The sequence below is a fragment of the Ambystoma mexicanum genome, chromosome 12 (genome assembly GCF_040938575.1).
Source record: "Ambystoma mexicanum isolate Mex_15411 chromosome 12, UKY_AmexF1_1, whole genome shotgun sequence".
Taxonomy (NCBI): domain Eukaryota; kingdom Metazoa; phylum Chordata; class Amphibia; order Caudata; family Ambystomatidae; genus Ambystoma; species Ambystoma mexicanum.
Window position 1 is genome coordinate 276517639 of NC_090936.1, and position 16167 is coordinate 276533805.

At 40.7% G+C, this 16167-nt stretch overlaps 1 protein-coding gene across 1 annotated transcript in view; it reads left to right on the forward strand.

Annotated features, from left to right (window-relative positions):
- LOC138513506 (solute carrier organic anion transporter family member 1C1-like) overlaps positions 1–16167 on the forward strand; it is a 503198-nt gene that overhangs the window by 235843 nt on the left and 251188 nt on the right. The window contains exon 6 of the mRNA XM_069628421.1: positions 9480–9626. Coding sequence (XP_069484522.1) covers positions 9480–9626 — 147 coding nt within the window. The remainder of the gene's footprint in view (positions 1–9479; positions 9627–16167) is intronic.

A 16167-nucleotide genomic window follows, 5' to 3' on the forward strand; every position in this document is an offset into this window, starting at 1 on the left:
CATCAGCATCTAATAGAGATATGGTGGGATAGTTGGAAGCCGCTAAGCGGTTCCCTTTTTTATATAGTAATTATAATGGAGTTTCTCCAAGACTCTGGGATACTTCTGCTAGTAATTATGTTATCAAACAATCACTTCAAAACTCTCGCCCCTACAGTTCCGGGTGCAACTTTAGAACTACGTTGCTAAATCCGTTAGGACCCGCTGCCCTAGATACAGATGATTTTTTCATTAGGGTTTCAATATCTTCATGTGTATAATTCAGTAACCAATTTGAGTCTATTTCTAATGTAGGTTCCTGAGAGTCTGGAGATCCATATACTATCAAAAAGTGGTCTATCCAAGTCTGCTCCTGGATTATAGTATCTTGTGAATGGGTTTTGGACATTTTCATAGAACTAACAATAGACCAGAAGTTTCTCGAGTTTCTCAAACAGACAGCCTTTAACATCTCCTCTCCCTCTCTGTGCTTTATCATAAATCTGTGGGACCGCATCCAGTTTCTGTAGTTGTTATTTACTACTCTAATTTTATTTTCAAGATTTTTGGGGTCCACTGTAGTTTTCTTTAATAGGGACCTCTGATGCCTATTATATCTTTTCCTTGCTTGAATTAATGTATCAAATAAATGCTTACGGGTCTTGCTTTGTTTAAGTGAGCCAGTAACCGGAGAGTCTAGATCCCAGAGAAACTCCCTAAAAACTAAGGGCTCGCAATATTTCAACAGCTATTGTTCTGGTAAATCTTTGGTGACGGTTTCCAATCAATTAGTGAGATTATGCCCAACCCTTTCAAATCTCGTAACACGATTGCCTGCATGATTTACAGCGATTTCTTGAGTATAGAGGGGTGTCAGCTCCCTCAATACAAGATTAAAGGTAGATTCCAACATACATCGATCATCTACATTTCCCTCAGTCACAATAAATTTACAACAGCTATCAAAGATAGTTTTATAAACAAACATATAGTCAATCGTCAGGGTTGCAGATCCTCTTTGCCAGGTATGGGCACTTGAGATATCACCTTGGATATTACCGTTAGGCATCCTCAGGTCCCAATCAGACATAAGGTTACACCATGCCAAACCATTTCTATTTTTGCATTGGTTTCGAGATACATTCAATGTAGATGAACTGCATTGGGAATTAAAATCCCCCATTATGATTAATTCTTCCAAAGGAAATTGCACTGAAAAGTCCACCAGAAGTACAGAAAGGTTTTGCAAGAAATCTATCAATCGAACTGACCAGGTGTTCCAATATATATTGACTAAAATCCAGTTAGCCTCACTGATATCTCCTCTGGAATGCAGTGTGACCACCAAGATACCCTGGATATCATTTGAAAGCAGAGTTGACACTGGAAAAATGAGGTTGCTACATACAATCATGAGACCGCCACTTGGTCGGCCCCTATCACCTCTAATTGCGATCTGCTGCTATAAGGCAAAACCATCTAGACCTAGGGCGTCCAAAGTCAAAGTTCCCTGGAACACTATCAGTTCAAAACTTTGCATAACATAAACATTTTTGGGGTCATCACAGAAAGAACTATACCGTCTGGTGTTCCAGGATACACATCTTATTACGTGGTTAACTAAAGCTTCTTCTCTGGTATCCCTAGTTTAAGTTGGGATATGATTTTCGGGACTAATTCCCACATGCTTGAAGATGAAGAGGTACATTTTTACAAAGCCAATTGCTTCAGTGCTTCATTTTCCTTTTTGTGCTTGGACTTGAATAGCAGAAGGTAATACAAGTTTTCCTGTCTTCCTATTTAACATGTGTCTCCTATTTATTTTGTTGCTAGAGCCCTTTGCGTCAAACAATGTAAGCATGTATTTGACTTCTGAAAAAAGCATTAAATACCACATTTTTGGCATGATTTTCATGACTTCATGTCCAACAACGTAACAGAAGCTCTGTAGAAATCAGTTAACAAACCGTTGTTTGCTGTTATAGCTTAGCTTTCCTCAACAGATCTGCTGGCATGAAAAATGATACTTGTTCCATGCAAATAAACTATGTTTTTTTTTTATTGAAAAAGTATTGCTTTACATCAAAGAACTAAACCTTGCCTGCCAATTTCAATAATTATTTGGGGGAGCACCCAATATCAAAGCAACAAGCTTTACAATACTTTTTGGCCATCCTGACTTTCTGATAACAGATGAGACCGCCGTTAATCCCCCCTTTTTTTGCCCTGCAACAGATTTATCTTCCTTCAAACTCTTTCATTCACACAGTTCCATGTGCGAGATCGACTACAATTCAGATACCCTCATTAGTTTACTTTGCATTCAAAGTCTCAACATAATCATTTCACTCATTGAAATATGAATTGACTGAGGCACTAGGGGACAAAGAGGCACCAAGGAAAATCCATAAATGCAAGAAAAAGAGGGACTTACTGGCATGCAGGAATTAGGGAATTTGGGAGTAGGAAGCAGATGCATATAGAGAGTGGGGAACACACAAGTTACCTTTGTTTGTGACGTTGGACTTTGCATATCACTTCATGCCAATTAAAGCAAGGGGGCATGTGTAATTGGCTTTAGTTAATTGGCCCAATATTTATATTTATTTCAAGAAGAGGGATGTTCATTTAGAACAGAAATAAGTTAAAAGAAGTTAAAAGACCACATTCACGGATTGCAGAGGAATTCCCACGAAGGGTGCATGTACAATAGCATAAACGTGAAAACAGGTGGTGAGCATGTTTATGAGGGTGGCAAAAAGTGGGACATATATACCAGGGACAAAACAAACAGACACAAATATACAAGAAAGAGCAGGTCAATTTAAAAAATAACATTAACCTAACGGGGCAAGTGCTTGAAACTAAAGAGGAGTACTATTTAAATATACAAAATTACACATGCTAAGTGACACTGGAGACAGTGGTAGGGAGGATGGGGGAGAGGGCAAGGATAACCCCCTCTTTAGCAAGTAGATGATGTTTAAGTTTAGCTTTGAAGAGATCTGCATTTGTGTTGGCTTTGATTGTTATAGGCATTGTATTCCAGTGAAGGGGCGACTAGGAGGAAAGAGCATAAGTGAGTGGAGCCACAGGCATGGTATGGGACGCTGAGGTAGAGTGGGGAGGAGGATCTGAGGAAATGATATGGTTAGTAAAATGAGATACAATCAGGCAGGTACTAAGGAGCAAGACCATTGATAGCTTTGTAGACCTGGAGAAAGAAGTTCAAAAGATAGCAATTGTGTATGGAGAGCCAACTAGCATGTTGTCGGTAGGCAGAAGTCAGCAAGGCTCTGTGTAGGTTGCACCCAGTGTGCGTAGCAATGTTGAGAACTTTGTCTAGAAGGAGGAAACAGTGCATATGGAGGTCCCGCAGAACTCACATTTGCTGAGCACAAGAGTGGACATTAGAGTTTTTGTACAGTGGTAAATAAGAGAAGGACTCATTTCCTGAATGTGTAGGAGGCTAATACTAGCAGCAGAGGCAAAGGTAGTGATAAATTGTTGAAGTTGTAGGTCACCATCAGAGAGAACCCCAAATTGGGAGCTGTAGGATAGGAAGCAAGAAGAGCCAGCGGGAAGGAGATTGGAGAGGAGAGGTTAGAGATGGCATTGGAAGCCACTAGAAAGATGACTCATGTTTTTAAAGAGTTCCGCATGAGTTAGCTGAGAGCCATCCAGTGGCGAATAGCAGTGAGAAAGTTTGTATTCTGTTCTGAGATTTCTGGGGTGATGGAGGAAAATAAGAACAATATTTGAGTGTCATCAGCAAAAATGTGATAGCGAAACCCAAAGTATGAGACAAGCCTTTCTAGAGCAGAGGTATAGAAGTCAAAGGGTAGAGGTCCAATGATTGATGCAGTGGGACCTCAACAGGGAGAGGGGTGAGGTCCGAGGTTTACCTGTTCAGCAGGATTTTAAAGGATCAACTTTCCAGGTAGGAGGTCATCCAGGCAAGTGCAGATCTGCGAAACTGAAGCTCCTCGAGAGTAAGGAGAGAGGAGTGGCTGACAGAGTCTGAAGCAGCAGAAAAGTCAAAAAGAATCAGTATAGAAGAGAGTTTGGAGTGGTGGGTATTAAAGAGAAAAATTGAGACATGCATGAGTGCAGTATCTGTGGAGTGTGTACTATGGAAGCTAGATTGAAGTGGATCTCCAAGTCCCTTATCCTCAAGCTTCTTAATGATCTGTTCAAAGATGACCTGTTCAAGGACTTTTGAATTATGGGGAAGGGAAGAGACTCAGGGATGTTATTTGAGGGTCACCAGGGGTGGAACCTGCAACCCCGGGGTCTCCCTTGCGACCCCTGTAGTCTCACTTGCATTCCTTTAAAAAATGTATGTATTTTTTTATTTACTTTTTTTTCTCCAAAATTGAAGATCCTGGGCTGTTGCCATTGCCATGTGGCTCTTTGTTTCTGGAGTAGCTTGCTTTATTTGTCCAGGCCTCTTACAAAAATCAGGGGGTTCCACAAGTGTAACACTTTGAGCAGTGACCCTAAATAAGAAAGAATAAGAATAACAAATAATGCGTCTTCTGGAATTCTGTACAATAATTACTAGACTCATTAACCATTTATTTCAGGCACACTTCAGGGGGCGAGTCACTGATTTAGCCTGTTCATAAACACCTCAAATTTACAATGCAGACATAAACATCCAAAAAGCATTTAGAATAGAATAAGCATTGGACTCTGTATTTTGCTTTTCACAAGTTGCAGTTATAGCATGTTTTTCTGCTGTTGTCTCTGTTACGGTCATCACAAGGCATTCCATCTCAGTGTCCTCGGTCACTTGACAAAATCCATGAGCCTAACAGCTTGTGTACAGTGTAGAAATGTTTGACCATAGCACATAAAGTGGCCATTGATTTCATTGTGCCACAATTAATGTTTTGTTGTAATGTGTCAATCTTTCCCATCTCCATGGCATGCTGTTCAGGATGTTTGTTTGCATGTATGAGGTAACGAGTGCCCAGAGTACGGGATGACATGTGAGTGTGCTGCTTTCCCTACACTACTCTAAATACGGTAATACACGGTTACGAACCCTTCCAATGGTATGTATTTTGCCAACCTCTGAAGCCTGAAGAGTAGATCCACTCAGGCTTATGTGGCCAAGTTTGCACCAGACGTGCAGATGAACGGATCTGCTGTGAAATATGATTTAGCAGTTTAATGGAATCCACTACAGAGTGTAATTTTTTTTTCTGACTTTGAGAACTTTCAGACATGTAATTGCTAATTTTACTATAGGTCAGTGGGTTGAGCGCTCACTGCTGGCATGAGAGTGTGATCTGAAGGTTGCAGGTTTGAATCCGGCAAGGCCAACTCAGCCTTTCATCCTTCTGAGGTTGATAAAGGAGTACCAACACTGGTTGCGTTATACTGTATGTCTATTTGTTCTATTTAAAGTGCTTAAGGATAAGTGCTATATGATAACACATCATTATCACTTGCACTTGGACATCTGCTTCTATTCAAAGTAATTTGGTAATATGGGCCTATACACACTGTTATTAATGGTACATACAGTGATACATTCTTGTATGAAATCTATATCACATTACTGTGATATCGTAACCATATTTTTCATAGTGTACTTAGGAACAATGCTCTGTGTGTCACTTCCTGTTTTTCAAGGGGTGCAAGGTCATGTGCCATCGCTTCCCATGATGTCACTTCGGGATGGCGTCAAATGCCATCACTTCCTTTGATGTCAAGGGTCATGTGATGTCACTTCCGATACCACGGGCATTTTGGTGCAATGACATCCTTGAATAAACTGGGCATTAGTTTACTGGGATGTTTGGGTCAGCAGAGGGTTTTTTCAATACGAGTAACAGAGTTGCAGATTTGAAGGAGGCAGGGATATTTTGATATTCAATTGGAATAACTGTTAACTATTTCTCTGATAAAATATTTAAAATGAAAGGAATCAACGTTAAATGGCAGTAATTAAATAGGGGTAATGCTTGCAATTGATATAATCACAGTTCGATAAAGGAATATTAAAAACTCAAGCATGTTGACTTACAGCCAAAACACATGATTGACAAAGGGTTTTAGATTTCCATCAGCACAAGTACTGCTCTAAAACTTAAAAAAAAAAAAAAAAAAAACAGTAACGGCTCCATCATTTTGCTCTGTGTGTGTAATGTAGGAGCAGTGTTATTTAAACTGTCATTCTATCGTTTAAAAGTACACTTTTAAAAAATTACTTGATTGGATCATTCTCAATTGCTTTACTTTGATCTGCTACACGTTCGCTAGTAGAGCTTAGCTCGCTGCATTTTCATTGTATTTTCTTTTTTCACTGCACACTTTAAACTGACCATTTCAACTGAGCTGTGGGAACTACATTGCCCATCTGCCCCGGCTCCATGAAGCAGTTAAAAAGGCTGAGGTAGGTATGTGCACACTGATTTGCAGTGTGTGTGTATTATAGGAGGATTGTTATTTTAACTCATTCTATTGTTTTAAAGTACGCTATTAAATTGCTTGATTTTATTTTGCTCAATTGCTTTACTTTGATCTGCTACACGTTCGCTAGTAGAGCTTAGCTCGCTGCATTTTCATTTTATGTTCTTCTTTTACTGCACACTTTAAATGGACCATTTTAACTATTAGGGTGTGGTAACTACATTACCCAACTGCCCCGGCTTCAGAAAGCAGTTAAAAAGGCCCAGTGGCACGTCAACGCCGGCATTTTAGTCAGGCACACACTGGTTTTGATGGTTGTGCCTGGGGGTGACAGGTATTTTCCCTGCTTATTAATATATTTTGTATACTTTGTGCTCTCTTGTGCCTGATTTCTCAGTATTTGGTGGCGTTCTTTGCTAGTCCCCACCCATGATGTCTTCCAAGCCTGTTACCGGTACGGCAACCCCTCCCCTTTGTGCTCAATCCAAAACGCAGAACATTATAGAGAAATACTTAAGCGTGGATCTTGGTAGCAATACCATGTCCGGCCCGATAACACTGTTTGTCCACCCTATCAGTAAAAGTAATCCGCCGCCTAATATCATGAACACCTTTATTCAGACTACTCAGCCTATCAATTATACATTGAGAAATCACTTCCAGAGGGAATTAGATTTAGTACCACCTAACCTGCTCCCTATTGATGCTGAGGAGGAGAATTTAAGGGCAGAGACTACCTTGAAAGGGAGCCATATGGCCCCATAACAGCTCGTACTAGTAATACAAACAATACGACTCATGTGGTTGACATAAGTACTATCATACAAGTCGGAGGCAAAGACCCTTCAACTAGCACTTCATCATCAGCCATCAAAATATATACTTTGGAGTACTCACTGTTAAACACTGGTTCTTTAGTTGTGCATGCACTACAGATAGTGGACTTCATTACTGAGCAGAATATTGATTTGTTAGCTATCACAGAGACTTGGCTCAGTGAGGTAACCACCCTTGTAGCAACTGAGGTAATCATCCCAGGAACTCTTGCCTGTGGGTTAACTCCTGTGCTTATGGCTCACTTAGTAGCTTCCATGCTCCCGATCATTCCCGGCTGGTCAGATGTTAGGGCTACGGCTGAACACCTTCAACAGATGCTGGATGTTCCGATGAATACACTTGCACCTATTATATTAAAAAGTACAAAAGCCGAAACCTGTAAAAAGGTATGGTTCAATAATGTTATAATTAAATTAAGAGACAAGCAGAAAGAGCATGGGGCAAAACCCAGGTGAAGAATTGCTGCTAACTTACAAATCCTCAGTAATGGATTGCAAGCAAGCAATTCTCGCTGCAAAGAAATGTTCATACAATTGACACAATAGTAAATGCCAAGTCATGTTCACAATAAGCTCTTTGCCATTCTCAATGAGTTCGAAAGTCAGGTGCTGGGTGGCAGGGAATGCAGGATGAACTTATGGACAAAGTGACAAAGCACAAACAAGCGATAGATCTACGCAGAACTCTGCTTAATGAGGCTGCTATGGAATCATTTGAGCCTGCTATTAGTTTCAGGGCAATGCCAAATAATATCCCCCTCTTTTCTTTCCGTCAGGAGGAAATGCATACAATTGTCACTATCCTTAAACTCACATCCTGTATTGGTGATACCTGTCGGCTACAAAACTAAAGGAACGCATAGACCTTCGGCTACCCTCCATCCCGCAGACGATCAATGTATCCTTTCAGGAGTCATGGACTACTTCTCTGCTAAAAAAAAACCACCTGGATCCGCCCATCACAAATGTGCCATTTATCATGTAGATCTTACATTGAGTAGCTTATATACAACTGAAGGAATACTTTTAATCATATAATATCATTGGACATTGGCAATCATATTTAAGAGCCCACCATGGCACAGAGTCGGCTTTAAGCAAACATCACCAACATTGATGATGGACACACTGCACTCCTCCTTCTCTTAGATCTGACCGCAGCCTTAAACTTGGTCGACCATTCTCATTTAACTAAGAGACTTATGGAGATAGCAAACTGCTCTGAAAATTCGTTTTCCTGGTTTAAATCTTTTTTGGGTCCTAATTCATTGAGAGTGGCAGCGACCTACTCACACTCTTGTCCTGTTGCACTTGAGTGTGGTGTCCCGCAGGGATCCTGCCTTGCGCCAACACTTTTCAACATATACGTGAGATCCCTTTTCGGTCACCTTGATAACATCGGCGTATTATATACCAACTATACATCAAATTCCTCTTAAATTGTCAAACATATATGCTGATGATTCCAAAGCCATAAGTAACATCTACTTGATTGTGCAATCGTTGATGGCCATCAATTTACTTGCCTTGAACAACAGTAAAACAGAGCTCCTTATTGTTGGCTCCAGCCCTAGGCTAAAAAAACACTCACCTAGTTCCTCTATTTTTTCATCTCAGGTTGTAATATTAAGGTAGTTCCGTATCTCAAGACATTGGAGGTTTATTTTGATGCACAAATGACCTTCATCAAACAGAGAGACTCCATCAGGTCATCTTGCATATATATATAAATAAACTGTTATGCAAAATTTGTCCATACCTGACTTTGGAAAGTGAGCTTTGCTGGCTACATCCCAGATCAACTACTGCTTGGAGTATTGCAATGGCCTACGTGCAGGCACATCAAAATGCAATGTAAAGAAACTACAGATTTCACAAAATGGCGCAGTGACAGCCATTCATGATTAAAGCAAAGAGAACACATCACTGCCCTGTGAAAACCATATATGTAAGAGAGTCTTCTCTCTCACGCATTCATGCATTACTGGCTACGCGCCTCAATACCTGAAAAATCGGATTCTCATTAAAACCTCTTTTGAGAACCCTTGAGCTAACATGGGTATCATTCTTTTCCAACCCTGTTCCACGATTCCTCAAAGAGAGGCATAGCTTTTGTAGGACATTTTACATTGAAAAATAGAAATGTGTCTACATATGTTTCCATAGTAATATGGTGAAGTTCAAAATTTGCCCTTGTCCTCTGGCATTATTGCTTGTCCTAACAATTACATTTTTTTTCAGATTGTGAAAAGGAATCTGGAACATATATGTGGATATATGTGCTACTGGGAAATCTTCTTCGGGGCATTGGAGAAACACCAATAACACCCTTGGGTCTTTCTTATCTGGATGACTATTCAAAATATGAAAACACTCCTTTTTACATTGGTAAGAGTGAAAAGAAGGGCAGCACGTGATCTGAATAGTTGTAATTTCCATTATGTTTACCAGAAATCATGTTTATTAAAGAAAGTGTTCACCGCTAGAGCTGCTTATTCAATCTTATCAGTTGATTAAGCAATACTACATAGATTCACAGGCTATAACGGGTGGTAATGGCCTGGGGCATGGGTGCATGGACCTGAGTGCAGTGGGGACCTCTAACAAGGCTAACCAAGCCTTCACCACCCAGTACAGCCTGCGGAACACGGTACAGGATCCCACAACCCTTACCACTTGGTACATCCCATGCACACGGATATTGTTGCTATTAGCACCCCAGGTTTTCTAAATGGACACCTGGGGTTCTGAGAGCAATTATTGAACATGTGACCCATTGTTTAAAAAAAGAAAAAAACATACTCCCAAAATAACCACCGTGGACATGATAGGAAGAGCATGTGTGACCTCACCTCAATTTACATGGCTAGTCTTGCAGGAGATGCAGGCAGGTGTCTGGGAGGGAAATGGCACAGGTGGTAGGAGGAGATGAATGAGCAGTGAGGAAAGCGGCGTGGGAGAGGGCTTGACTGATTGGCATATTGGGAACGCTGGAGGGCGGTTCTTAGCAGGGCATTGTTTCTTAACAGCGCAGGCCTAGATGGGTATATCAGCGCTGTTTCTAAGCAACGTGAACGGCTGTTGCACCCACCCACATTGTGAATAACATTTTCTGTATGTTCTACACATGAAGGTTGAAATATTAGGAGCACAATACAGGATTTTTTAGACCTCTTTAGACGGAGGTATGTAGCATGTGTTTCTGCTATGTGGATACAAACTAAAAAGCTATCCCCAGTGCAGTGGGGGTGCCCACACTAGATTTCGCAAGATGCATGCCCATCTATAGGAAAAGGCAACATCACTCTAGTTCTGCACATACACTTCTTAGGCAATATCTCATGAAGGTTGTTAGGGATGCCAGACTTGTCAGAAAATTCAGGTGATCTCTAAATGGAAAACGGTTACGTCTAAGACAGCTCTGTATGTGGAACCACAGCAACATCACACACAATTCTTAATTATGTCAGGAACATTTTAACCAGAAACAATGAGCCCCAGGCGTGCTTCACTAAAATACAGGTTTACAGAGATGTTGATTACAAACATGTACATCATCAAGTGTATTTCCTTTTGAGTCATATTTTTAAGTTCATATAAATGATTCTATTGAAATTAAATTGCTTCCTAGAAATTATTGTTGTCTATGCGCATTCTTATTTTTTGATATTATTTGGATTTGTATATGAAACGTGTTTTTCATGGGCATTGAATAACTTTTTCAGTGGGTCCAATTCATAGCACATCAAACAAAATTAAAAATGCATTTTTCAAATCAGTATTAACTTTATAAAAAATGCAATATCATTCAATTTTAAAATATTATTGGTTCCCACCTTACTTGCTATTCCAAATTACTTGCTTAGTGGAATGGTTTCTCATTTGTTAGAACTAAGCAATTCTATTGCTGGTCAGCCAGTGTGATAGCTAGAACTCATGTGTTTTCCTGCTTAATACCTTTAAACCAGAAGTGAAGTCATGAACTTTCCTGGGGTGATTTGGGAACCGAAATAAGTGAAGAAACATTGTCACTGATGTTTTTGAAAAGAAGAGAAAAGACTGCTGTCTATATTTTAGCTGAATCAACAAGGTTGTACAGTGGGACTATTCGTCCAAGTGATCCAAATCTTTGGATTATCGCCATCTTGGAATGTGTAAACGTAAAATAAGATATCAACTATGAGTAATCATATCATGTGACTACACTAATTGCATTATTACAACAAATTAATCTCAAAATTACAGGGATCATTTTACCTGAACTCAGTGGGCAACATGAGAATAGACAGTTCATAGTTCAATGCATAATTACTTCCCAATAGAACAGTGCATTATTATACAAATACATTGTTTCTTTGTCCTGGTTTAGACATTGTTTCATACATTTCATATTCAAATGTGTCTTCTGATTGTGAATCTTTGATATACGCAATACATATAAATATTAAAGTATCAGTCTTTATGTATTCATGATGAGGCTCCCAGTGTTCAACCTTTCTGTAGCAACAGCAACAATACCATCAGTGTGTTCCAAAATCCTCTCCCTTTTGAAATCTTTGGGTGCTCCCAATATTCATGTTATTACAAACACATATCAGCTTATAAACCATGTAATTCGATTTGAAATTGATGACATTCCGAATGTTACGTTGGTGGTGTTCTTTTGATAGAAGGAGTGGTGTTTTATTTGGAGAATACATGCATGCCGCATGCCGCACACAGACCACATTTATAAAAACATTTGATTTGATGTTTTACCTTAATCACCGAAAGTGATTTGGGAACATATTCTTGATATTGTTGGCTTTTTAAAAAAGCGTATGATAGCATATCTTGTATTGCATCATTGAAGTCCCCATCTAAGTTTAAAACTGACCCGTGTTTCTTTCGAATTCTCTTCAATTGCTGTTGCTATTTTATTAAGTGATTAACATGGTATAATGTTCTTTCATCGCCAGGCATTTCTATGTCTGCATTTTAAATGTGTGCAAAATTACGAATAAGGTTATCACATTTTTTGGGAGGTGGGAACGAGCAGATAAGGGGTTGGTGGGGTCAGGAATAGTTAAAAATAGGTGAGGGGTGTTTAGGTGGGTCCCCAAAAATAAATTGTCCTCGTAATTCTGTCCTTGTTTAAAAGGCGGTCGTAAAAATGCCTTACGATGAAAGAACATAGAACCATTAGAATTACCTTCACATCCTCACATTGCTATGTAGTAACAGAGCTCCAATCAAGGGACTTTAGAAGTTTGGAGTTATTATCATTTAAAAATACTTCATATGGTAATAACTTGACTGCATAGAGTGTTCCTAGGGCCAAATAATCCATTGTGTCTTTACCTCAATAAGGCAGTTAAAAAGACATTAACATATGTTGTTATCTTAAATGCAGCTAGTATCACATATATTCCTGCATTCAGTGTTTCTTTTTACTACATACCTTTGTTTGAAAAAATAAAAATCATTCCCATCTCTAAAAAAGGAAAGACAATTGATGTAGGACAGCAGAAGTTTACCAGTGTGAACAAAAAACTCAGAAACATCAATAACAACCCTTGTGGGCATTCTATCTTCCCCTGTGCCTGTTCCAAAGAGGTGCAAGTGAATGATTTCCTTTGATAGAAATTGTCAGTCAGTCAGTCAGTCCAAAAAGTTTATTTTGGATTTCAAAATCCATAAAACACATAGAACCAACATAACATATACAGTTGATTAGACCCATCCCTTAAGAGCATGCACAAAAACCACTTTGTACGTCGTCAAACAGTCACATAATATAAAGACCATAAAAAAATACCATACATACTGCCAATACCAATACAATTTTTTAAAACATATCTAAACGCAATATGCCCTATTCATTGCCACTCGACAGAGGATTCAACAACATTCCTCACCCTGTAACCTTAATAGCCCCTTTCTAAAATGCATTGCTCTATTCAGAAAGGTGAGTAATGCCCAGGCAACCAAAACTGTATCTGCACTTAAAAGAAATGAGATAGCCTCTCTGTAATGCCGAATCTTAGACTCCCTGAGAACTGGAATGAATGTCACTCTCTGGATCCGGTGTACCCTGGCAAAATATTAACATATGCAGCTGAACCCGGGTAGCCTTTCCAGTTCACAGTGTTCCCTCGCAAGAACCTTGCCCGAGATAATAACCATCAGTCTTTTTTACGTGCACCCCAGATTAAATAGGGCTGAATCTCAAATGGCCGGCTCATCGTTACATGTAGTTTAACAAAATTATGTTCATACTCCAGAAGCGTTCTCTTCCTCTCCTTTCTCTCTATCTCTAACTGTGGTGTCCCCCAGGGGTCTAACCTCTCTCCCTGGCTGTTCAACCATGACCTGGCACTTCTTGCCTACTGCATTGCCATGCTCTGCCCAAACTTCCAGTGCTATGCGGATGAAACTCAGCTCATTTTCAGGCTACCCTCAGCCACCTCTTCTCCCTCTCTCATATCTGACTGTCTTTCTGCTATCCAGGAGTGGTGTGCCGCCAATGATCTCTGCCTTAATGCCAGTAAGACCGAGATTCTCCTCATCAGCGCACCCACACCCTCCTTACCTGTCACTCTCTGGCTGTCCTCTCTTGGCCCTCTTCCTCCTCCCACCTGTGAGGCTAAAAACCTATAGGTCATCCACGACTCCAAACGTTCCTCCTTTCTCCAACATCTCTGAGAGGTCACACTACCAGTTGCACCTCCTCAGGGGTATTCTTCGTTTCCTTTCGTTTCCTTCCCCCGGAAGCTCACTGTCTACAGAACTCTGGTTCTCTCTAGGCTGGACTATTGCAACTGCCTTTTTCTTAATCTGCCTGCTTCCACTCTCTGCCTTCTGCAACTCATCCAGAACAGGACTGCAAGACTTGTCCTTTGGCCTCAAGCCCAGGGATCGTATCTCTCCAGGACTGAAATCTCTGCACTGGCTCCCATTGGCTGCAAGGATTAAGTTCAAAACCCTCTGCATTGTCCACAAGGCATTCTGGCCTCAATACCTTCACCTCATTACTCTTCACTCTTCCACCTCCAACTCCCTCAGGGTTAGTCGCTTCTCCAAGCAACGAGTTGGTGGTAGATCTCTTTCTTCCACTGGGACCTCCCTTTGGAACAGCCTTCCTGCCTCCTGAACCTTGAGGAGAACCATCTCCGGTTCCGGAAGCACCTCAAAACCTTTCTCTTTGCTTCTGCTTGCTCTCCTCCTCCTCTCCCCTGCTGATTTCCTGGCTGAAACTGACTTTGCAAAGGCTACCTAGCCACCCTCTGATCTCGGACCCAGGCCCCGTCCCCTGCCAGTTGCACACCTGCACTGCCTTCCTTGCAACCCTGCACTTGCAGACTGTTATTTTCTGTATCCCTACAGTACCTTTACCAGCACTTGACACTTGAGGCCTGCACTTACCCTTTACCCTTGCGCTTGCCAGCTGTTGACCGTACTTTACTTATTGTTATGTATTCTATTATCCTTTTACTGCACTGTTCCCTCCCACTTCCCCTCGCACTTTCCCCTTCTCCCTTCCTATGCACTTGTGCAATCTGAAAGGCACCTGGCCTAGTAGGATCGTTGTCTGTCTTCCCTGTGTTCCGCATCCCTTGCCTCGTCGTGCCTTGAAACACTTGTGTATAGGCGCGTTATAACTGCCATATCATGTCATATCATATCATATCATATCTAGCAAACACTTCACCCAGGACAAGTTTGTAACCATTCGCCTTTGATTTAGTTGGAAGAGCAGCTGGAGGAAAAACAATACTTAGGTTGGCCTCTCCTAAGGATTTAGCTATATAATCCAGCCAAGGAATGTTTTGCCACCCTTTCCTCCCCAACACAGATCTAATGATAATATGACAGAGAAAGGCATGTACATTCGCCCACAACCAGAACGGGATATCATTTAGGGATCGCCAGAGGTTGCAACTGCGACCTCTGAGGTCTCCCTTGCGACCTCTGTGGTCTCCCTGCGACCTCTGAAAAAACAAAACAAAAAAAAGTTTTTTTTTTTTTTTTTTTTTTTTTTGTAATGCAAGCTCCCGGGATGTGGCCAGTACCATGTAGCTCTTTACTTCTGGAGTGGCTGGCTTTCTTGTTCAGGCCCCTTAAACAAAAGAAGAAAAATAAGAACAGGAGTGCCACAAGTCTGACCCTAAATAAGAAAGAATAGGAATACCAAATGATGTGCTTTTCGTGATTTCTGTAGACTAATTGCAGACTCATTAAAGTTTTATTTCAGGCACACTTCAGGGGGTGAGTCACTGATTTAGTCTGTTCTTAAACACCTCAACTCAGCCTTTCATCCTTCTAAGGTCGATAAATGAGTACCAACACAGGTTGGGTGATATTGGGTGTATATTTTTTCTATATAAAGCGCTTCAGCGTAAGTGCTATATAATAACACATCATTACCATTTGGTCATGAACGTCTGCTTGCATGCACAGTAATTTGGTAATATGGGCTTATACACACTGATCTTAACGATACATATGGCGATCCATTCTTGTATGAAATGTACATCACATGATAGTGATATCGTAACCATATTTTTTGTAGTTTACAATGCTATGTGATGCCACTTCCTGTTTTGTCAAGGGGTGAAAGGTTGTGCTCCATTGCTTCCTGCGATATCACTATGGGTGGGGTCAAATGACATCACTTTCTGTGATGTCATCAGGGGTCAAGGGTCGTGTGATGTCACTTCTGCTAACCCCGGCATTTTGGTGAAATGACATCCATGAACCGGACCCAAAAAAGTAATGGGGGCCCATGCCCACTGATCCTCCCAGAATTCGAGGCCCAATTCTCTGTGAATAAAAGGCACGCTGAGGAGTTGGGGAGTCCTAATAATCGCCTAAAAAATGTATTTTCCTTAACTTGTAGCTCGTCAGCCTTCTGGAAACCCCACAATGGGGCCCCATATAATGTAACTAC